The sequence below is a fragment of the Trachypithecus francoisi genome, unplaced genomic scaffold, assembly GCF_009764315.1.
Source record: "Trachypithecus francoisi isolate TF-2019V2 unplaced genomic scaffold, Tfra_2.0 Lachesis_group0, whole genome shotgun sequence".
Lineage (NCBI taxonomy): Eukaryota > Metazoa > Chordata > Mammalia > Primates > Cercopithecidae > Trachypithecus > Trachypithecus francoisi.
Genome location: NW_022681453.1, coordinates 33,903,515 through 33,928,749, shown reverse-complemented (window position 1 = coordinate 33,928,749; position 25,235 = coordinate 33,903,515). Strand labels below are relative to the sequence as shown.

General features: G+C 39.2%; 1 protein-coding gene across 20 annotated transcripts in view; it reads left to right on the top strand.

Moving 5' to 3' along the window:
- Window positions 1–25,235, top strand: part of MAGI1 (membrane associated guanylate kinase, WW and PDZ domain containing 1) — a 691,563-nt gene that overhangs the window by 515,529 nt on the left and 150,799 nt on the right. For all 20 annotated transcript variants that reach the window (XM_033210363.1, XM_033210366.1, XM_033210365.1 and 17 more), the window contains exon 3: window positions 19,808–19,927. In XM_033210363.1, the coding sequence (XP_033066254.1) occupies window positions 19,808–19,927 (120 nt within the window). The remainder of the gene's footprint in view (window positions 1–19,807; window positions 19,928–25,235) is intronic.

The window sequence follows — 25,235 nt, the reverse complement described above, 5'->3', positions numbered from 1 at the left end:
AAGCTTCCATTTTTGAGAATATTGAATGATATGGTGCCATTTTTAAAAACGTAAAAATATCAATCCTATTAATAGCTCACTTTTTTTCTTTTTTTGAATACTCAGTAAGTGTCAGGCACGGGGCAAAGCATTTTACATACATTATCTCCTTGTAACCTCACAACATCTCAAGAAACTAGGCCCTATTACTGTTTCCATTTGCAGATGAGGGAACTGATTGAGGTTCAGGAAAACTAATTAATTTGCCATGGGTCACCTGTTAAGTGATACAGCTGTGTTCATATAAAAGTTTTTCTGGCTCCAAAACCCAAGTTCTTAACCATATTATTGAAGGATCTTCCACATAATTGCCTTAGGAACTATCTTTTCCCTTCTGGCTGGTTTGAGCTACCATGAAATCTTTTTTTGGTTATCTGTTGCTGTGTCACAAATCACTCTAAAACTTAGTGGCTTAAAAAAAATAAGCATTTATTTTGCACATGAATCTGTAATTTGAGTAGGGCTCAGTGGGGTGGCTTGTAGTCTGTTCCAGGAAGAGGAGGTGGGATGGTTCAGTTGGAGCTAGCCAGTCCACTTCTAAGATGGCCAGCTCATTTTGCTGCAAAGCTGTGCTGATTGTTGGCTGGGATCCTTTTTTGTTTTCCTTGTGGGTCTCTCCAGCTTTCTCCGAGTGAGGCAGTTATGGTCTAAGAGCTGCTGTGCCAAAGGAGCAGAGCTGCAAGTATTCTTCTTATCTAGCCGTGGAAGTAACACAGCACCATTCCTGCCTTACTCCTTCGATCAAGCAAGCCACTAAGGCCAATACGAATACACAGGGAGTGGAATTGGACTCCATATCTTTATGGGAAGAATAACCTGCCACAATCTGTAACTTTAGTTGCTATAATAACCAGACTGTTGTTCCTCTTTCCACTCTAGTCCATCATAGAGTTTATTCTATTCAGTAGGTGGAGTGATCTCTTTAAAATCTAAGTCAGGGCCAGACAAGGTGGCTCATGCCTGTAATTCCAGGCCGAGGTGGGTGGATCATGAGGTCAGGAGATCGAGGCCATCCTGGCCAACATGGTGAAACCCCGTCTCTACTAAAAATACAAAAATTAGCCAGGCATGGTAGCACGTGCCTGTAATCCCAGCTAGTCAGGAGGCTAATCCAGGAGAATCACTGGAACCCAGGAGGCGGAGGTTGTAGTGAGCTGAGATTGCACCACTGCACTCTAGCCTGGGCGACAGAGTGAAACTCCATCTCAAAAAAAAAAAAAAAATATATATATATACACACACACACACACACATATATGTATCAGATCATGACACTCCTGTGATGAAAATTCTCCAATGGCTTCCCATCTTCCTCATAAGATACAAAGTCCTTATGGTGGCCTCTATCTCTTTGTGTTGTCAAGTCCCCATTATCTCATTATCTCTCTGATCTATTAGGTTGGTGCAAAAAAGAAAGTAATGGCAAAAGCCGCAATGATGTTTGCACAAACCTAGTAACATTTTTCTCTTACCCCACCCACTCTGCTTCTTACTGTAATTCAAACACATAGCTTGCGTCTGCCTCAGGACATTTGCGTTTGGTGTTACCTGTTGTGCCTAGAATACTTCTAGGCTTGCCACGTGGCTCCTGCTCTCATTTCCTTTAGTCCTCTGTGCATATTTTACCTTCTCAGTGAGGAATTCCCTCATCATGTAAAATTGTAATTCTACTTCTACCCTTGAAAATTTCCTACCACTCTTATTCTGCTTTTTCTCCCTCACGTTAAGTGACATATTGCCTATTTACTAGTTTATTTAATGTGTATCTCTGCTGACTAGAATATCAACTCCATGAAGACATAAACTCGGTTTGTTTATTTATCTATTTGTTTATTTTTTGCTGCATCCACCATCTTAAACATTACTTGGCACATCGTATGTGTTTAGTAGATACTTGCTGAAACCATAGCGGACTTCAACACAGGTTTTAACTTTCCATGGTGTTGATGTTTGTGAAGTATTTTAATTTGTGACTCTAACAATGTCTCATAATACCATCAAACCAAATTTGGCTTAACAGCTCTTTGGGATTCCAAGTCACATCGAGGAGTTTAGGATATAGGATCCCACTGAGATCACTACTAATTCCCATCTCCTACCTTTTCTTTTGGGAAGAACAATAAAATGTCCAAAGGATTATTTTCTTATGAAGTTAAGCCCCAGTATACCTTTATTTCCACAAATAATCATGCAATTACCGCGTGCCTAGCCTGCGCTAGTCACTGAAGATATTGTGGGACAGACACAACTCTATGGTGTTATGGTGTTAGTATTATGGTATTAATATTATGGTGAATAAGAAAGATAAATAAATAAATATACAGATACAGAAAGTCATTTTACAGATTGTAAAATGTGTCATGGTAGACTTATACAGTGGTCTGTGAAGGAGAACTAGAGGGGATTTACTTTAGTTAGGGTCAGAGAAGCCTTTGAGGATAAGATAGTCTTTAGGCCAAAACCCAGACAGTGTCTTCTGGTTAGTTTTAAACTACTAACTAGAGGGATACATTCATTCAGCTAATGTTTATTCAGCACCTAATATGGACCAGATACTATTCCACGTGCTTAGGATTCAACAGTATCGAGACAGATAAACCTCTCTGTTCTAATGCAGTTTACATGCTACTGTGGAAAGATTATTTTCTAAATGTTGTTTATAAATCTAAAATTATTACATATTAAGTATATCATTTGCAGTCCAGTCAAGAAAGCAAACATCATAGTAGGTTTTTCAACAGAGGGACTCTATTATAGGCATTGGTATTAGAGATCTGAAAAAGCAGAAAGAGAGCTCTGAGGTCATACAAAGGAAATAACTTCAGAAAGCAGCCTGTATGGTTGGATGGTGGGAGGATCAAAATAAAATGTTTAGAGTTGTTTGAGTCTCGAGGCTCAGAGGAGGGATCCCTGTGGCAGAGAGCTCAGATGTCCGAGGAGGTGGCACTGGTACCTCTTGGGATGCGATGAGACTGACTCTGAGGAGCTGGAGACTGGAACCAACTTATGCTGCCGGGCGAAGGGCCTCTGCTGGGGACATACTGACAGGAATAGCAACCATACGGGAAGTAGCTAGTTCACTCTGAGCTCCCACCTTCTTTAGTTTCCCCCTATTGCAGAATAATCCTAGGAAATAGGGTCTGTAGACTCCTCACTTGAGCGTTGCAGAAGAGCGTTTGGAAGGGTAGGTTTGGAGCCAAGCCACTAGTTTAATAATCAGTACAAATGGTGATATGTGCTGTGGAGAAAGATAAAGCAGGATAGGTAGTTCAAGGGTGGGAAGAAGAGCTTACAATTTACAGTAAGCCACTAGGAAGCTCTTTAACAAGAAGGCAACTTTGGAGCAAATTCTTGAAGGAAGTTTAGGAGCAACCATTGGGGCTGCGTTGAGAAAGAGTGGCCAACTGAGACAAGAGTGTTGTAGGGATGAGTAATAGCAAGTGCAAAGGCCCTGAGGCGGGATTCTTTCTCGAGTATTCTAAGAACAGAGGCCAACATGTTTGATGCAGAATGAGACATGAAGCCATGTAGTGTAAAACTTTAGAGCTTAGCTTCCAGAGTAGGAAATCCTGGGTTTTAATCCCAGTTCAGCTCCCTTAAATAGATGGGATGTACTATATTTCTTTCCAAATCCTCATTTGAAAAGTGGGCTTATTTTAGTATTTTGCTCATGATTGTGATAAGGTTTTAGGGGAAAAGAGAATACAAAGTACTTGTAGTACCTGACATGTAGTAAGTGCTTTATAACTCTTCTGTGGTGACAGTGATATTAACAGACCTCTGTTATTAGGTGAGTACATGCTACTATTTATTATTATTATGCTTTTAAAAAGAGACTGGGTCAGCCAGGCCAGGAGGCCAAGGCGGGTGGATCACAAGATCAAGAGATCGAGACCATCCTGGCCAACATGGTGAAACCCCATCTCTACTAAAAATACAAAAATTAGCTGGGTGTGGTGGTGCCTGTAGTCCTAGCTACTCGGGAGGCTGAGGCAGGTGAATTGCTTAAACCTAGGAGCTGGAGGTTGCAGTGAACCAACCTCCAGCTCCTAGCTGGACCAAAAATTTGATCAGGCCCTATTTTGTGAATTTTATATTTTCCGTGGCTTGCTTTTAGTATAAGTATCATTCATTGACATTGGTTGGTGTTCATTTAAGCATTTAGAAGGCCACTTCTTTTTTCTTAGATGTCTCATTTTCTGTTTTGCTTATGTAAAAACAAAACAAAAAATTATTATACAACATTTTATGAAGTGGTTAATTTGAAAAATTATTCTCTTCAAATGTAACATATGTTACATGTTGAGATTAGGAGCTCTCTGCATTTCCCAACTGGTTCATTTAAATACCTTTGGGGTTTTTAAAATTGTTATTATTGTTTTGTTTTGAAACAAAAAACCCATTGGAGACCAAGGCAATAGCTTCAGAATTTATTAAACACTTGGACTCTTTGCTTCCCTCTGGGCAAAAATGTGGGTTTCCCGGAAGATGAGAGCCTAACTGCTAGGTAAATAGGTTAAGAGGCAAGTGTCTGGTGAAAACTTCTTGTAAGAGTTCCAGGATCATCTATCATATCACCAGGTCTTCTCTGGCAGACAGGAAACTAATAGCAGTCTCACCCTGCTGCCAAATGGAGGAAATAAAGATTGCCTCTGCCCTCTTTTTGCCCTTGATCAGCAGTTGCTGTGACAGGGATGACAAATCAGATGGAACCCAAGAGTGAGAACCAGTAAGCATTGTGTGATAATGACATTCACTTAATACACGTGAAACAAAACACAACAAAAACAAAGCTCCCCAGATTTTCTTTTGTTATTTATATGTCACCACAAAGGTATCCATTTCCTTTTGATGAAAATTATCTCTAATAAATATCCATTGATTGGATTTTATCTGGACTCACATTGGGTCCAGTTTGAATAGATGACAAAGGCATAATTTGCATTCTTGGATTAATGAGAATCCTATAGGCTTAAAGTAATGTGACTGTCTTAGAAGGCAAAGCACTCACCTGACATCTCTGAAATAAGGCCCAATTTCTATTAGATGCTATTTAAACATTATTGTCTTTATGTAACTTATAATAATTCAAAGTAACTTACAATAGTAAAAACTGCTTGATTTTATTTTTTTAAAATTGGCCACTACTTTTCTGATAATACCTTTGATACCTCATATAGTATTCTAATGAGATAGTTATTTTTAAAGTCAGTGTTGGTAAAGACCAGAACTTGGGTTTATCACATCAGCACAGGCTTCTGTTCCTCACTGTCTGCATTTTCCAAGCAAATGTTTAGAAGCATTAGTAATTGGGTTTTTTATGTTGCTGTTGTTAAAAAAAAAAAAAAAAAAAAAAAAAAAAAATTCACCTCTAAAAGCTACCTAATTTGGCTTAACAATGAGACTGAAAAAAATAATTTCTATGACTCATCTATCTAGAAACTATAGTCCATAACATAAAATGAGCAATAGTTGTCGCCAGAGAAGTCCCACATAATGTGAGAATGTAATTGCTCATTGAGACGTGAACTAATTGAAATGAGGGCAATAACAGTTAATCAGCTGGGTCTAGATGATTTTGTAGTTGCTCCAAGTCCATATATTTTTGGATTGTGATTTATAGTTACAGAGATCATTGGCAAACGTTAGATATGGTAATGGACAGGGGAGGGGAGTCAAAGCTATAGTTTAGTTTTCTGGGAATCTGCTGATGTCATTATTTATGGGGAAAAACATAAGCATGTTATGAACAACACCAGAGTCCCAAGAGTGAATTCAGCTGCCTGAGAACCCATATTATGACCAGGCTAAGCATTTCACATGTGTTGTCTCATGTAATCCTCATATACTTTTATGTGATATTTAAATTCTCATGTTTCTCAGCCTTTGCTCATGAGACACTTTTTGAATGTTTGAGTTTTTGATGCCAAATCTAAACCCCCTTCAAGGTAAATACCACTATAAATATGAGGGAAAAAAGCACATGTTAAAAAAATGGAAAGATATGTTCAGTTTTATGCTACTTACTCTGTAGGCCTTCTTCAACATGATACTGCTGTGTGGCTAGAAATTTTACTGTTCCCAGTAAGTTTTCTTCAATACTATGAAGACCATGCGCAGGTAGTACTATAGTGTACCTTTCTTTGGTGTCGGCTTATTAGTATTGTACCCAGTTCTTCTTTATTTTTTCAACAAGTTATATGTTGTACTCTATGATATTTCCTATTGTTTACTTTGATGTAGCCATATGTATACTTGATGGGAGCCAAAATAAAATTTACATGTTCGAGGCTGTACACTTGAGAAGGCTTCACAACTCTCATGCCTATGTCAACTGAGAACAAATGTATTTATTAAATGAACATGAACTCCTTTTTTCTTGTATCTGTTTTGAATTGCTGTTGTAATTGCTTTGTTTTAGTACCAGATACAAATTTATTTATTTATATCCAGTTATATAATATTTACTCAATAAATATCACATTCATTTAATTATAGAAGGCTTTGATTATGTGAAGAATAACATGGTTAACATGGAATTAGGGCAATTGAGATCCTCAAATTTAGACATTGTATTTCAATAAGTAGGCATTTTCTTATGGATCCTTGCTAGTGGCTAATGACTAGAATGATGGTATTTATAGAATGTGTTGACTTTGTGATTTCTTATTGAAAGATAATCCAAAAAGTTGTGGTTAGGAGCTATGTAGATTCTTGTGTGACTTTGAAAAATGGTGATTAGGGATGGAAAATTTCATCAAGGTTGGAAAAATATACCCCTCTTGGAAGAATTAAAGTAGGCATTACGTATAGAAAACCTGTGTTCCTTGCTAGAGATATAGTAAGTGATCCATAGTCTTTTCTTTCTTCCATAACCATTTCCCTTTAGAAGCACAGAGTATGTTGTGGTGGGGGGCCAGATACTGTTGTTGTCATGGCTAATGCTTACCGAATGCATATTATGACCACGTTAAGCATTTTACATGTGTTGTCTCATGTAATCCTCACATAGTCTTATCAGGCATGCAGTATTATTATTCCCATTTTAGAGATGAGGAAACCAAGGCCCAAAATGTTTACCTTGTCTATGGTTGCACAGTTTGCAAATACCAGAGCTGAGATTTGAACTCACCAAATCTGGTTGTAGAGTTTGTAACAATTTCTCTAGATTGCCATTCTGAAAGAGTTTTAGATCCCTGCAGTTTTTAGGAAAATGACATAACGTGGTCAGTGATTGCTGATCTCACTCTTTCTCTGAGTTCCCATATTGGGAGGACTAATGAAAACAACTGTTAAATTGAAGAGTAAATTATACTATGTATTATTATTTATGGAAATGTAACAACACCTCAACTAAATTATAATATTCATGAGAATAGCGATCATGTTTTACTCGTCTTTACATCTCTGCAGTGTAATAGTTTTTTAAACAACTTTATTGATACACAATTTATACACAATAAAATTCATTCCTTTAAAGTATACAATTCTTTAGTTATTATTATATGCACAGAACTGTGCAACCATTGAAACGATCTAATTTTAAATAATGTTCATTATTCCCCAAGGAAACCGTGTAGCTATTAGCAGTCATTCCCGATTATTATTATTATTATTATTATTATTTTAGACAGAGTCTCACTTTGTCACTCAGACTGGAGTGCAGTGGCATGATCATGGCTCACTGCTGTCTCAATCTCTGCTGGTCTTAAGTGATCCTCCCACCTCAACCTCCCGAGTTTCTAGGACTACAGTCACGTGCCACTATATCTGGCTAATTTAAAAAATTATTTTAGAGATGAGCTTTCACTATTTGCATAGGCTGATCTTGAACTCATGAGCTATCATGCCTGGCCCCAGTTATTATTATTATTTTTTCACTAAGCAAGAAAGTTGCCAAATATTAGAAACATTCAGTATTTAGCATTGAGCATGCAAAATCACCTAATTTGTAGAAACTTGATATTCTTAATTAATCACAGCTTTTCACCAAAATAATTATTTTCTTTTAATATGCTTTTGAAAATTATCTGGTTGAAATCATTGGAGGTAGTTCATTCCGTTTTACACAAACAGTTGCTATAATTAATCAGAGAAAGCAAAAGTATTACTACTTGTCATAATAGAGAGAGTCTATCTGCTCTTATCCCCTTTTCTCATAGACAACTTTTAGTGCTAGGGTATAGCATTACTGGTTTCCTGAATCCCTCTTGGAACAAAAATGCCTCAAGGATAATCCTCAAAAGTTGATTTCTGATAAGTATGTATCTAATGTTAAAGATTCTAATCCTTAATTTCCTGGATGCTTCTTAATACTGTTTGAAATGAATCAATTACAGCTTGAGAATTCTCACGTTCCTGACTTTAATGAATGTGAGGTTTCCATGAGTTTGTATGTGCCAAAGTTCCTTCCCTGAAAAATGAGGAAAAATGGTTAATGTTCAGGTTCAAGTTGACTTACCTGTGAAATGTTTTCTGGTCCACCTCAGTATTCTGTTTAAGAGGCAGTAAGACATAGTTCCTGACAGTTTAGATTTGGGATCGAAGAGGTTGTGGGGAAGGGTTTTGTCAGCTTTCTTCTCCCAGACCCTCAGCTCCATCAGCTCCCCGCTGTGTTTCCTGGATGAAGACAGTGTTGATTTATTCAACCCTGGGTGAAGAGCTGTGGAAATTCAGCTGCACCTCGCTCCACCACTAGTTTATCCTCCCAACCCTCCCCAATGTCTTCTCTGTGTACAGAAGTTCCCACCACTCTATAGTAACAAAAACCTGGTTTCAAGTCCTGATCCTGCCACTTACCAGCTGTGTAATTCTTGGCAAGTCACATAATGTTCTCATCTGTGTCATAGGATAATAATATTACCTACTTTATAGTATTGTTGCAAGGATTAAATGAGATAATGCATATAAAGAATAGATGTTGACCTAAATACAGATTTTTTAGATGAACATAATTTTCTAATGCCTTAAATTTGCTGAGGGGTTTTGTATCCTTGCACATGAATTTACTTGGTCTCACAATCATTCTGTGATATAGTCAGAGCAGTGGTTACCCTTTTTGTTTCGCAGATAAGGACATTGAGTGCATAAAAGGGAATTTTCCAAGGTAGTCACATAATTAATTTAGTGGCAGAGCTGGATCAAGACTGGTTCTTCTTACATCAGCTCCTTGAGCTGCTATTTTTTGTTTATTACTGGGAACCGTTTGCTTGCCCTATACAAATATATACTCTCTTTTTGTTTTATATAATTCATTCAATAATGTGGATGGTCCACATTTTGCTTTGACATAATGTAGATCTCCTTGGAAGGTAACATGTTTACACTTAAGTGAGAGCACCTGGCTTCCAGGAAAAGGATGCCTGGTCAGTTTGCATAGTTCCTGTGGAGCTACTTGGATTTGGCACACAATCCTTCATCCCGTGTCATAGCTATAGAGAAAAGAGCTAGAAGTAGGATCATGAAAACAAGATCGGATACTTCTCATCTCTCATGTCTAGGCCACTTTTGCAAATCATCAGCACAATGCAATAAATGCCAAGTCCTTATTTATTTCAAATATTTTAGGTGTGGGTTTTAAAATGAGATTCAAGTTCCTTCACCACAGTGTTCCTCCATGCAAGATGGAACCTGAAAGGGTTTGCTGATCCCAAACATGCAAGTTATAGCTGGAATAAAATAATTGTCTTTACACACCTGCTGTTGAGTGGCTTGACATTATTCCATTTATGAGACACAATTACTGACACTTCTGTGTTGAGATCTGGGATAGAAAAAATGAGGTTCCTGTTTCTGACCTTTGTTATCATAGTTGAGAGTTTTGGACAGAGAATGCCCCATTATTCAAAATGGTGCTTCTAGAAAGGATCCATTCATGTTGCCCTGAGTGGCCTTGCTTCCTTGTGAAGTGATTTGTAGATCACCACATATAACGTGTTAAATAACTCAACAACTTTCCCTGATCCCCGAGGAGGAGGCTGGCTTTCTTTGTTTCTGTTTATTTTATAATGTGTTATAGGGACGACAGTCAGTCACATCTCTTTTAGCTGCTTTCTCGTTTACAATGAGGCATCAATTCTAATTGGACACAGACCCAAACTGATTCCAAGTTCTTTGAAGACAAGGATCTTACCTTTTCAGCTTTGTTCTACTGGAGGGACAGCACAACTGGGGGTGGGTGGAGGAGTGTGTGTGTGTGTGTGTTGCTTAGTGACACTAGCAGTTTGAGTCACATTTATTCACGTGACCCTTCTGAGTCTGCATAGCTATCTCATCTGGGATTACATGTATCATGGATTTTTGCCCCCTCTCTCCCCTCTTAGTGTTCGTTTTCTAACCACTCCCACCCTCCAAAGTAGTATGAGCCATAGATTTTCTTTCAGCCCTTTCCATGGCACCATGACCACCTTGCCCACACACCTTTTCTTTTCACGTTGGAATTATTTCTGCTTCGACACACCCTTCTGTCTCTCTCTCTCACCTTTGGGTCCCTAATTCCTACTGTGATGGTATTTGGAGGTAGGGCCTTTAGGAGGTAATTAACCGAAGGTCAGATTCTCATGATGGAATTGCTGTCCCATATGAAAAAGAGGATGGGCTCTCATTTCCTGCCATATAAAGATACAGCAAAAAGGCAGCTGTCTGAAAATCAAGAAGAGGGCCCTCACACCGACAGTTCTTGTTATGTTCCCCAGGCTGGATTTGAACTACTGGGTTCAAGCAATCCTTCCATTTCAGCTTCCCTTTGTAGCTGGGACTCCAGGTGTGTGTCAAAATGCCTGTCTCTACAAATGCTTGTTGTTTAAGCCACCCAGTTTATGGTATTCTGTTATAACAGTACAAACTAACGAAGACAAATCGTTATACTTATGTTGAGGAGAAAGTCCCAAATTGACATTAATAGGTGTCTAAGATATTTCTAATGTTTGTCACTCCCGTTTTGTGATAATAGGATAATTCAGACCTCAGGCTCAAAGTCTTAGGCTACAGATAAAACAAAATGGCTTTATTTTTGTTGCATTTATTTTTAGTTACTATTTATGGCAGGATGAAACTGATTCTCCATTTGAGGTAAAGCTAAATGTTTCCTTTTTAAAAAAATTATACACAGTAAAATTCACCATTTGTGGTGTGTGCTATGGGTTTTGACAAAAGCACAGTCGTCCAACCACCACAACAGGCAGGAAACAAAACAGTGTCCTCCTCCTTTCCCTAATGACCTGTGCTGCTCCCACCCTACATACCTGGTAACCACTGCTTGATTCTCCATCTCTGTAGAATATGTGGAATACAAATGGAGTAGTCATACAGTGAGTAATCTTTGAGTCTGGATTCTCTTTCCCTGAGCATAATGTAGGTGAGACTCGTCCACGCTGTGTGTATCTGTAGTTTTGCTGAGCAGTAGTTCTTTGTAGGGATGTGCCACAGTGAATTCATTCACCAAATGAACCACATTTGGTTGTTTTCCAGTTTTGATTGATTATGCATAAAGCTCTTCTAAACATTTATGTACAGGGTTTTGTATGAATATGTTTTCATTTTTTGTGAATATGTGTTTTCATATTCATTTTGTGTGAGTGGTTTTGTTAGGTCATATGAGAAATTTATGTTTAACTTTTTAACCAACTGCCAAACTTTCCCCAAATGGTTGTACCATTTTGTATTCTTCCCAACAATGCATAAGAGTTCTAGTTGCTCCATATTTTTGCCAGCATTTGGTATTACAGAAACATTTTTAAACCATTCTAATAGGTATATGGTGGCTAAGTATTTCCTTTTTACCTAAATATGTTTAATTTTTTTTTTTTTTTTTTTGAGACAGAGTCTCGCTCTGTTGCCCAGGCTGGAGTGCAGTGATGCGATCTCGGCTGACTGCAACCTCCGTTTCCTGGGTTCAAGCAGTTGTCTGCCTCCGCCTCCTGAGTAGCTGGGAATACAGGTGCCTGCCACCATGCCTGGCTAATTTTTGTATTTTTAGTAGAGGCCGGGTTTCGCCATCTTGGCCAGACTGGTCTTGAACTCCTGACCTCGTGATCCACCCACTTCGGCCTCCCAAAGTGCTGGGATTACAGGCGTGAGCCACTGCACCCGGTCTGTTTAATTTTTTTTTTATTAAATAAAATGTCTGTTTCACCACAAAAGGCAGTTTGATTTGAGGGGTAGATATTGAGTAAATCGTAGTCTGATCGTCATATATGGCAAAAATTGTGCCAGAGGTAGGGTAACTGAATGAATTTGGAGGACTAATACATTCTACTAGGCTGTAGCTCTGTCAACTAAAGAATGAACTGCATGAGGCTGTCCTGGATATCTAACTGATACTCTGGATATTTACCAGATGCAAATGATTGTGTTAGAATAGGAAAATGATGATCTGTTCTTAATACAGAAGCAGTTGCAGTGACTGTCATTTTTTGAAGTCTTGTTAGGTTTTGACAAGCCAGACCCAGATTAATTTAACAGCAGATGATATCGTGGAATATTGACAGTTTAATCTTTGTGGGCTGATTAGTTTTCTTTAATAATCTGGCCATGAGACCATTTGGACAGTTGCTGAGTGAGATCTCAACATCTTGAAACCGGATGGCTTTGGGAACGTGAAGCAGTAGGAATTGGCTTATCAGAATTTCACCAGTAAGCTTTTTCTTTTTCTACCTCAACTGGATTTTTCAAGAGAATTTCTAGAATAAAAAGATAGAGTGAACAAGTTCCCAGTCCAGTTTCCTTTTTGTAGTCATGGTTTCTGGATTTCAGTGATAAGGAGGAAGGTCACTTTCTCGTTTCCTCAGCAGGAGTCTCTGAAGCCAGATACACTGCAAGTTTATGAACCATAAAATGTGCATAAGAAGCAGGTAGCCACTCCAGCTTTACTGGGTGAACTTTGGAGGCACTGCTAATTCATTCTGAGACACTCACTAGGACATAGCTCAAATTAATTACTTAAGTTATGATCCAGTGGTGGGAAGGGTTGATATTATTCACTATTCTAGTACAAATCTTGGAGGTACTTAAATACTTAAAAAAGACCCTGTTTAAGTGATGAGCAGTTTGAGGTTTAAAAATAAAATCAGGTGGAAAAATAGTACCACTTTCTGAAATCTACTTGTAGTATATTCCTATTCATCGGTAAGGCAAGTAAAGTATTATTGACCTTGAGGCTGGCTTTCTAAGAGAGGCGAAACCTTGGAACATTGTTTGTGTGATTCAGTTGGAGAGTCTATAAGTCTTTTGCATGTTTTTTGTGAGGACTACGTTACTATTGAAAATACTTGAATAAAATACCCAAGAATCAGGTCTTAAAATATTTCTTAGATAATGATTTCATTCAGTTTATAAAATGCCAAGACAACTACCTGCCTACTGATACCATTCAGAGCATGAGAAGTGTGTAAAGAAGGAAATAATCATTTCATCTCTTCCCATTTCTGAAGTCACCTTCCTGAGGTGGCTAACCACTGTTAAGGGTATAGTATTATTACACCCATTTAACTATGTGAACTCATAAAACTCATAAACTTGTAAAACATGCCATATTCTGTTTTTCAGTGAAATGCAGTGATAGTTTACATCTTATTCTGTAACTTGTGTGTATCACTTCAATGCACATTAAAGGTATTCCTTCAGGTAACTGCATGTAGATTTAACCATTCTTTTTTTTTTTTTTGAGATGGAGTCTCGCCTCTGTTGCCCAGGCTGGAGTGCAGTGGTGCGATCTCAGCTCACTGCAACCTCCACCTCCCGGGTTCAAGTGATTATCCTGACTCAGCCTCCCGAGTAGCTGGAACTACAGGCGCCTGCCACCATGCCCAGATAATTTTTTGTATTTTTAGTAGAGATGGGGTTTCACTGTGTTAGCCAGGATGATCTCGATCTCCTGACCTCGAGATCCAGCTGCTTTGGCCTCCCAAAGTGTTGGGATCACAGGCGTGAGCCACTGCACCTAGCCAATTTAACCATTCTTTACCATTTACCATCATATAGCTAAAACATTTTCCCAAGGTTGGATCAACCATATTTCATTCAATCATTTCCATATTCTTGGACACTCATTTTTTCTGTGTCTTGGAGGGCTACTTTTGTTTTGGTCTTGTTTGTTTTGTTTGCTGCAAATCATGCTGTCACAAATATCTAAGAACATTTTTTTTTTTTCCTAGAGACCACAGCCAATAGGAATCAATAGAATTTTTAGGACAAATTATAGAGTTGACTAGATAGTTTTTCAAAGCATATGAGAGTTTTTTTGTTTGTTTTTTGTTTATTTTTTAAGAGAGGTTTTCATTTATCTGTTTCAGATGTCATGCTGTTTCAGGTAAGTATGTTTCTTGTTCTTGAGTGCTAGAAGTTGTTTGGGACATGGTACTGGATGTAGTGTAATGAAGGCAACTCAGACATTCTCATGGTTGAGAGCTGTACTGACCAGTCCAGTAGCCAGTAGCCACATGTGGCTATTTAAACTTAAAGTTATTAAGATTAAATAAAAGTTCATATTCAGTTTCTCAGTCACACTGGCCAGCCACTTTTTAATAGCTACATGTGGCTAGGGGCTACCATGTTAGACAGCACAGATATGGAACATTTCCATGAAGACAGGTTCCATCAGACAATGATGGTTAAGGATGAGGGATGCTGCCATCAGATTACCTGCATCCAGACAGACCACGGCTCTGCCCAACTTGTTATGTAACCTTGGGCAGGTTACTTCTCTGCATCTGAGCTTCCTCATCAATAAAATGAGGGTAATAATAATAATCCTTACTTCTGGGTTTCTTGTGAAGATTATATACAATAATAGTACTGATTAAGTGCTTAACACCTTGCTTGGGACATAAGTGAACATCTGAGAAATGGAAGCTATTATTTTTTTCCCAGTGTTACATATTTTTTTCTTTTTTTGGGGGGTTGGACACTGTGTTTATTATTAGCTTAAAGCTAATAACTGCAAGATATTGTTGGCCCAATTTCTAGCTAGAGAAACAGAAGGCAGTATTGTAGGCTAAGGAAAATCCCAGTTTGTCAGCCCGGTGGCTTTTTTTTTTTTTTTTTTTTTTTGTAATATGCCGTCCCTGAGAAACATGGTTGAATTTGTTTTACTCATCTTCTGTCAGGAAGTAACCCTTCTGGCTTTGTTAGAAGCATGGTTTGTAATAATTGTACCCAACCCAGATGGCTCCTGAAAACCCTTTGAAATGCCATCTGCCAGGCGTGTGTCCAGCCAGCAGCCTGTCATTCTGCTACAAGAAAAGAGAAGGCGGGGTCCCCTCCCTGGGTCCTTTTCTCCACAACATCGCTGAATGGAGCCTGGTCAGGCTGGCCCAGACCCAGGGCAGGCTGCTCAGAGGATAGCTGGGAAACCTCCTGCGAGCCTGAGCATGGAAAGGTTTTGTCTGGGTAATAAACCCTGAACGGTTTATGGGTGGAGACTTGCCCGCCCACCCGCTCCCTTCCCCTGCCGCTCTAAGGCATCCTAAGCATATTGATTGACATGGAAAAATGGGATCTTAGTTTCATGTTTCCTCTGAAATCTAGCATTTTTGACATTCTTGATTATTTTGAATCCTCTCAGGAAATTAAGGCCCCAGGGTGATTGTTGTCTTTAAGGTAAACCTGATAAATTGGATCTGAAAACATCATTGAAAGAATGGCAAAGATGGCTGCAGAAGGAGAAAAAAATCAACATTGTCTGGTTTGGCAAGACTATAAAACTCAACACATGTTTTGTTTTGTTTTATTTTGTCCTCATTTTTTTTTTTTTTTTTTTTTGAGATGGATTAAGTTAATGGAACTTTGGTATGGAGGCTGAATATGAGAGTTGCCATATAGAACATATTTAGGACAGATCCTTTCACAGCAAGTTTCAAAGAGATTCTATTCTTGCACTGCACTGGAATTCCCAGTGTGATGTAGACTGTTTGTGTTTTACAAGTAGCTGGCTGAACAGCTTTTTCACTTGGCTCCAAGACATCACACCCTCCTCCTTTGCTCCTATCTTGCTGGCTATTGCTGCTTAGTCTCCTTTGACGATCTTTCTCTTACTCCCATCTTCTAAAAGTTAAAAGTTCTTAGTGTTCACTCCAAACTTCTTGGCTTTCTTTTCCCCAAACTCTCTCTGTAGATTTTATCTTTCTGTCTCTTGCCTTCAGAGGCCTTTGGTTGACTAATCAACTGATCACCCTTATTATTATTAAGTTTACATTCCACCCTCTACTCTGACCTTCAGACTTTTAAGATCAGCTGTGCTCCAGCTCTCTGCACCTAGCTGTCTATTAGACATTTCAAACCTAACATGTCCAAAAGTGAACTTTTGATTTTCCCTTCTCCCAAAACCATTCACCTCAGCCTTCTCAATCTCTGCAAATGGCACAGCCCATTTGCCCGGGTCACAGCATAAGTATTTCTGTCTTTATTCTTCTGTCTTTCTTACATACAATATCCAGTCCATCAGCAAGTTCTATTAGTTTTGTCTTCAAAATATAGACCTAACATGGTGTGATGAGCTGACATACTTTGTTTTTAAATTTAATTTAATTTTAAGTGCTGGGATACTTATGTAGGACGTGCGAGTTCGTTACATAGGTAAACATGTGCTGTGGTGGTTTGCTGCACCTGACAATCCATCATCTACGTATTAAGCCTCACATGCATTAGCTATTTATCCTGGTGCATCTCCAAACCCCTGATGCTCTCTGTCCTCCATCCGTGGGTGGCATGGAGAGCATCAGGATAAATAGCTAATGCATGCGGTGCTTAATACCTTGATGATGGGTTTTACTTTTAATATGTCTGTTCTATGGACTATACTGTAGCTCTTTAAAATACTCTGTTTGTAATAGAAATCTCACTGCTTCTTATCAGTTCTGTCCTACTATTCTAGTCCATATCTTGATTACCATTCACCTGGACGCTATGGTAACCACCTAACTGGTCCCCCTGCTTCTATTCCTGTCCAACCCACCTAACTCTGTCAAAACTTGTTCTCCTTGAAGTCAAAGAGCTTTAAAAAGGAAAACCAAGCCGAGTGTGGCGGCTCATGCCTATAATCCCAGTAATTTGGAGGCCAAGGTAGGAGGACTGCTTGAGGCCAGGAGTTGGAGACCAGCCTGGGCAATATAGTGAGACCCCCGCATCTGTACAAAAAAAAAAAAAAATTAGCTGAGTGTGGTGTCACGTGCCTGTAGTCCTAACTACTCAGGAGGCTGAGGTGAGAGGATCTCTTGAGCCTAGGAGTTCAAGGAGATATATTGTGAGCTGTGATTCCTCCACTGCACTCCAGCCTGAGCGATAGAGCAAGACTCTGTCTCTAAAAAGAAAAAGAAAAGAAAAGCCAAATCAAGGCACCCCTTTGCTCAAAACCATTCTAAGGATGACATTCCATTATCCTTAGAATAAAATATGAAGTGTTTTCTGTGGCCTACGTAATCTTGCCCCTTGCTTTCGTTTCCAGCCCTTTTTTCATCACAGTACTGCAACCATGCTGGCCTTTCTGCCCTTTCCTCAACACACCAGATCACACCTTTATCAAAGCCTTTGCCCTTCCCTCTACCTGGATGCATTCCCCATCACCTTTGCATTCGCCAGGCTCTTCCTCATCACCTAGCTAAAATAGCTTCCCTCCTTCTCCCTTGCTGCCTCCTTCCATGACACTGTCTAAACCTTTAACCTATGTTGCTCCGAGATAGCTTCTGATCCTTCAGTCTGTAGAAGAATGATTTCCTCCTGATACTATATGCTGTATTTATTTATATACATATCTGTTTTCTATGTCTCACAGTAATATATAAATTCCATCAGGGCATGAGCTTTGTCTTGTTCACAAGTGTTTCCCCAGTGCCTGAACTAGTGCCTGGCATATGTTGGGGCCTCAGTAAATATTTGTTGAATAATGCCATGGCATTATTCATGGCAATATATAATGCCATGAATACACACACACATACATATACAGATACATATATATATATATGTATATAATAACAGATTATTATAGTGGGATTTGAACAGTAAGATTCCATCAATTAATTCTAACAAAAACATAAACTATAATGTCTACTAAAAATTATTGAGCAAAGCCTTCAGAAAGGATTATCTCATTCAATACTCACAACAAACTTATGGATTAGGTGCTATTGTTATCCCTATTTTGCAAACAAGGACACTGAGAAATAGTAGACACTAAGGAACCTATCCAAGACCACAAGTTGGAGAGGTAGACCATGAACCTAGCATTCCCGCTCCAGACCACTGCTCTTTAACAGTATGTGATACTGTCTCTATGTTTCCTATGCCTGATACTTGATATGTAAATTTAAAAGTTGTGAACTACCTCAAGGGATTTGTCATCACCTGCCAGGGGAGGCATGAAATGGGAACAAATTAGGAAACAGTGTAAGAGTATCTGACTTCTTTAACCCCAAGGTTCTAGCACGCCGATTATGAGAAGCAAACATCTATAATATAACCATTCTATGCCCAATTTGCAGCTATTTAAAATATTCAGATTTCAGATAGAAGAATTGTGTTCACTAAAAATACATTTTGCTTGAGTAACGTTTGTACTAAGTGTTGAGTGTTTTTGACTTATGAAAATTATGAATATCCAGTGTAGGTGTGGATGCAGTCATTCACATGAGCAAATGATCAGAGACTGCACAGCGCTAAGAACTTTAGGGCCACTAGGCACATACGGTTGGTTATTTAATTCCCAGGCATAGGGAAATATCCTTGCTTATTATATAGGAAAACATTGACGTTAAATCACCACCACAGGTAATAATGCCTTGCAAAATGAGCTGTGTTGAATGTAACAACAGAAATCACATTTTTTGCTTTTTTTGCTCTCTCTCTCTCTCTTTTTTTTTTTTTTTGGTCTCATAATGTTTGACATAGGCTCCTAGTACGTGGTACATAGTTGCTACTTGGCTTATTTTCCTTTCTTGACTTATGTGTAAACCACATTCTGCTCATTGCTTCTACTTTGTTGACTGAGATTGGGCTAAAATGTTAGATCCCACAGCCCAGCACCTGAGCTAGGTGACTTTTGTTCTCTGGATGCTCTGCTTTATTTCATAAGAAGTGTTACATTTGTCAGCCACTGAGAAGATGACCAGATTAATTCAGGGGGAGAATTTTCTAGTAAATGCAATGTCCTTTCTCCTTAGTCAGAATTCATGGATGGCCTCTTTTTGCCAAACATATTAATTACATGAGGAGCAGCAGCATTTTAATCGCTGAGAGACGTCCAACCACGCATCTTGGGCAGTCACATTTCTCTAGTAATGTGTTTATGCAGCAGGTGTCATTTTCTTTAAAGGGCTTTGGAACTTGCCAGTTGTATTGAGGAACACAAGAATCTCAAGACCTGTGATAAAAACACAGTCCGCTTAGGATCTGAGCTTAAGGTGGATACGTTTTTAGTATTTACTAGAGTCCTAAAAGCTGCTGACTGTGAATGTTGTCTGTATAAAATCCAGTTCACCTTTTCTATTCAGTGCATTGTCAAAAATGGTATACAACTCTCTCTAGGTGACCCAGCTGTGCTTGTTTTTCTCTCTCTCCCATTTGGGGTTCCCAGGCACTAGAGTGTGGAAATGAGAATGCTGTTGTGTTGTGTTAGAAAGAAGTTGCCTTTACTGTGTCCCTGTCTGGACAGATGAGGCGGCAGAGTCTTAGGTACGCCAGCTTACTGAACAGGTTATTTTAATTACACCTGGATGTGGAACTTCCTGTTTTAGTTGACTGATGGTTTGTTGTGCCTTTGTATTTTCTGCTACAGGCACAACCCGATCTCCCAGAGAAGGAGAAGTGCCTGGCGTGGACTATAACTTTCTGACTGTGAAGGAGTTCTTGGACCTCGAGCAGAGCGGAACTCTTCTGGAAGTCGGCACCTATGAAGGTGAGTTACTTGTACGGCAGCATAAAAAGCTTCTCTCCTGGGTACTTCAGAGGAGCCCAGAGCCATGCGGGCAAAAATGTTTTGTGGAATCTGGAGGTCTAAACAAATAACAGGAGATTGCAGTTCACTTTAATATGATGAATAATAGATAAAGTCTGTGGAATAAGGCTTTGTGGAGCTCTTTAAAAATAGTTTTTGTTTTTCTCTAGGAGTTTTCTTTTTTAATTTACCTATTCAAATGTGCGGGTGTGTTTTGTTTTTTAATATGGACATGTATGGTATTAGAAAAGAAGGAAGAATCATGGTTAATCACAAAATGTGACCCTGTAAGTAGTGTTGTTTTAATCTTGAAGAAATATAATGTCACTTTCCTACTGATTGATTTTTAATGTATTTTTATGTGATTCATAAAGTAAACTATTTTTGTTTGTTTGTTTGTTTTGAGACGGAATCTCGCTCTGTCGCCCAGGCTGGAGTGCAGTGGCGCGATCTCAGCTCACTGCAAGCTCCGCCTCCCGGGTTCACGCCATTCCCCTGCCTCAGCCTCCCTAGTAGCTGGGACTACAGGCGTCCATCACCAAGCCCGTCTGATTTTTTGTATTTTTGGTAGAAACGGGGTTTCATCGTGTTAGCCAGGATGATCTCAATCTCCTGACCTCGTGATCCGCCCGCCTCGGCCTCCCAAAGTGCTGGGATTACAGGAAAGCAAATTATTTTTAAAATATTTACTTAAATAATCTGCATATACCTGTCTCCCACCTGCCTAATTTAGGATTCAATATTATAAATAATCTGATTACTCTTCTGAAGTTGATGTCAATACAGACATGCATGTGCATATATACATGTGTGCATGCATGTTGTATGGATATTCCCATTTCTTCCCTGTTTTCCCCAAAAGGTAGTATACAGTACATGCTGTTTGGTACCTTGCTCTTTTTGTTTAACAGTATGTCTTAATAGATCATTGCAATTCGGTAATAAAGCACTTCTGGTTTTCTTCTTTTTGAAATATAATTATAAAAATTATAATTCCTTTGTATGGGCATACCATAATTTATTTAACCACTTCCCTCTGAACAAATATTTGAGTCAATTTCAATGTTTCATATTTCTAAACACTGCTGAGTTGAATGACGTGAATGTATCATTTCACATAGGTGCAAACATATCCATAGGATCAGATCCCATTGCTGGGTCAAAGCCGAATGTGGTGGAAAAAAGTCATGTTTTTCTGAAAACAGTATTATAGCTTGATTACTTTTTGGAGTGTTATTATTATTTGAGGCAGAAGTGGCGCAATCATACTATTAACTAGGACAGATTATTAACTTGGTCAAGTTATTATGTGTATCTCTTTACTAACTCTTTAAAATTTGGATTTATTAGGCATTCACAGGAGCATTTTAAAGATTAGGCATAAACATAAAGGGTAAATACAAAGTAGATTATTATTTTATTAGCAACATTCTAGCTTTAATGTGATAATTGCTCCTGTTATGGTGATTAACAGTCATGTCATGATCATGAATCTTAAAGATGCTGTTTCTGGTTTGATATTCTTTGGAGAAGGGGAGGAGCATTGTCTTTGTACATACTGCTCATTTCCAAATTGTGAATATACAGTAGACAGTGTATATTAATCAAACTCCTGCTCATGAAGTCAGAAATTTTTATTTGTTTGTTTTTGAGTATTGCTAACTATCAGTTGGCTTAGTTTCCTGAAACTACATATTGGGATGTGACTGGGTGGCTGGTGGGCTGGGCAGGGGTCCAAGAATAATCGAGGTCTAGGAGTGTATAGAGGGAAGGGGGAGGGGGACTGCGGGAAGGTACAAGGAGCTTCTTCAACTTGTTGTCAGCATGCTGTCCTCACATGCTGTACATGTGAATTGAGCTAAAACTTCAGTGGCCATGGATAGAGCATGTGTGACTCCTCTTTGGTTAGCAGAGAGAGAATTGTCCTCATCTGAAATCAGTTATTATGCCCATCTGGGGGGCTTCAGTCGTCAAATATGCAAAATATCTATTTGCATTTTTGGAGAGGCTGGGGTAGGAGTGGTTGTACAAAGCAAAAGAGGATTGGGTCGGACAGGAAAAACTTGTGATTTAGACTCCAATTTAACTTGAAAGATGGAAAGTAAACTCGCTTTATTCAGTGTTAATGGAACAAATGATATATAGGTGGAGTCAGTTCTTTTTCTCATTTAATTTTATCATTGCAACAGAGGCAGCTATTATCTTCACTGAATTTTTAGATGGAGACACTGAAGCCAAGTGGCATTAAATAACTTTTTCAGAGTTGCATAGCCAGTTCTAGAATGCTAGAGCAGGAACCAAACCCAGCTCAATGTGACTCTCAGATCCTACACTCTTTCCTAAGAACCCCAAGAATATCCTAGATGTAACTAAAAAGCTAAGGAAAGTAGCCATTAGTACGTGAAGCTAACTTCCTTGTGTGTAGCGATAGAGGAATGTTTTTCAGAAAATGTCTGATTGTCTTATAGAAAATGGTGCCTTTGGGAGGCCGAGACGGGCGGATCACGAGGTCAGGAGATCGAGACCATCCTGGCTAACATGGTGAAACCCCGTCTCTACTAAAAAAATACAAAAAACTAGCCAGGCGAAGTGGCGGGCGCCTGTAGTCCCAGCTACTCGGGAGGCTGAGGCAGGAGAATGGCGTAAACCTGGGAGGCGGAGCTTGCAGTGAGCTGAGATCCGGCCACTGCACTCCAGCCTGGGCGACACAGCGAGACTTCGTCTCAAAAAAAAAAAAAAAGAAAAAAAAAAAGAAAATGGTGCCTTTGTGAGTGTTGCATAGTTATTTTGGAATTGGAATTTTCTTAGGTGCAGGATTAATCTTTTCCACTTCTAACCCATTTGACTGTGCAGTGTTCTTCAACCTTTGGCCTATTAGCAACGAAATTTCCCTACCACATGAGATGGCTCATAAGTTTTTTTTTTTTTGGAAACAGAGTCTCACTCTGTTGCCCAGGCTGGAGTACAGTGGCACAATCTCGGCTAACTGCAACCTCTGTCTCCCGTGTTCGAGCGATTCTCCTACCTCAGCCTCCTGATTAGCTGGAACTACAGGTGCATGCTACTGTGCCCGGCTAAGGTTTTATATTTTTAGTAGAGATGGGGTTTCACTGTGTTGGCCAGGATGGTCTCAATCTCATGACATCGTGATCTGCCTGCCTTGACCTCCCACGGTGCTGGGATTACAGGCATGAGCCACCGCGCCTGTAATATTTTGGAAATGACCCGAGTATACTATATTGACTCTTAAAAACTGAGAGCCAAATGGAATGTTTATTAAATGCCATATACCCTCATAGGAGTAGGGCTGGAAAGACATTTAGAGAACTTTCTCTGTCTTTGCCTCCCCTGGATAAGTCCCTTGATGGTGGCTGCTGTCTATTGGTGGACACTAACAAGCTTGCAAGCCCTGCTGTCACACTGCCTAAGTTTGATTCTCAGCCCTTTTGCTATTGAGCTGTGTGCCCTCCGGCAAGTTACTTAATGCTCCATGTCTCCATTTTCCCATTGGTAAAATTAGGATAATAATAGTGCTTCCTCAGAGGTAGGGCTAAATGAGACAATAATTCGAAAGGGCTTAGCAGAGTGTCTGACACATGTAAGCTCTCCATCAGCATTAGCTCTTGTATTTACACGCACCTAGTTCTAAATTGCTCCCCTAGTGGATCCCTTTCCTCTCTACTAGTCAGTAAACCAGCAGATTTGCCAGTGAAATGTCTTTATTTACTTCCCAGGTACTCACCTTATTTTTTACCCTCCTGAAATTGCTTTCTCCACACCTCTACTGGTTCCAGAGAGGAAAAGTCTACCGCAACAATACAAAGCACTCTTTAAAGCAAGACGTGTATAAATGTTTAAGTAACAGTAATAAGCGTACATGATGGCATAGTTCCTACAGTAAAAGACTTAAAACTAGCTAAGTCTTAGTTGCTTCCTCTCTTCCATATAGGTAACCATTATTAAAGATGCTAGTGCAAATATCTAGAAATCTTATATGTACACAGCATATATGTATATCTTGTTTATTTCATTCTGTTATTGTCCTTTGCCCTTAACACACCTTGGAGATCTTTCCACATTACCCCATACAGTTTCACCTCATTCTTTATAAATGCTGCATAGCATCCCAGTGAATGAGTGTGGTGTGTATGTGTGTGTGTATATATATATACACACACACATATATATGTGTGTATATATATATATACACACACACATATATAATGAGTATCCCAGTGAATGAGTGTGTGTGTGTGTATGTGTGTATATATATATATAACTTATTTAACCAGCCCCCTGCAGATGGACATTTTAAATGTCCCCTGTCTTACCTCCCCCTTCTGTTTTTGGTGGTGGTGTTATAAACAGTGCTTCAGGTATCTTGTTATACAATTATGAGCATAACTGTAGGGTAAATTTCTGGTAGCACAGTTTTAAAGCAAGCCTTTTAATGCATATATAATTTATTTCAACAAGTATTTATTGAGCATTTATTTCAGGTCAGACTTTTTTTGTGAGGCAAGCGATATGATGTACAGAGTAGTAGACCAAAACTGCCTGACTTTGAAGGTGCTTATGTTTTTTAATAATTATTTTTGCTAGTGCTTGTGTGGCACATAGTAGGTGCTCCTCAAAGTGCACTGTATACACAAATTCATTTAATCTTCCTAACAAGCCTATGAGGTAATTTCTATTTATGTCCATTTTACAGCAGAGGAGTATGAGGCCCAGAAACACCAATAATCTCTTCTTAGTTCACATGGTAAACCAAAGATAGAGCTGGGATTCAAATTCAGGTACTCTGGCTGCAGAGTCTACAGTCTTCCCCCACTCAGCCTTGTGAGGCGGATTAAACATAAACAATTTTGTTGGGCATGGTGGCTGACACCTATAATCCTAGCACTTTGGGAGGCTGAGGTGGGAGGATTGGTTGAGCTCAGGAGCTCGCGGCCAGCGTGGGCAACATGGCAAAAGCCCATCTCTACAAAAAAATACAAAAATGAGCCAGGTATGGTGGCGTGCACCTGTAGTCCCGGCTACTCGGGAGGCTGAGGTGGGAGAATCACCTGATCCTGGGAAGTTCGAGGTTGCAGTGAGCCACGATCACACCACTGCACTCCAGCCTAGGCAACAGGAGTGAGACTGTATAATATATGAACGAATGAATGAATGAATGTAAACAATTTTAAGAAAAGTGATGAGTGGGCCGGGTGTGGTGGCTCACACCTGTAATCCCAGCACTTTGGGAGGCCAAGGCGGGCGGATCATT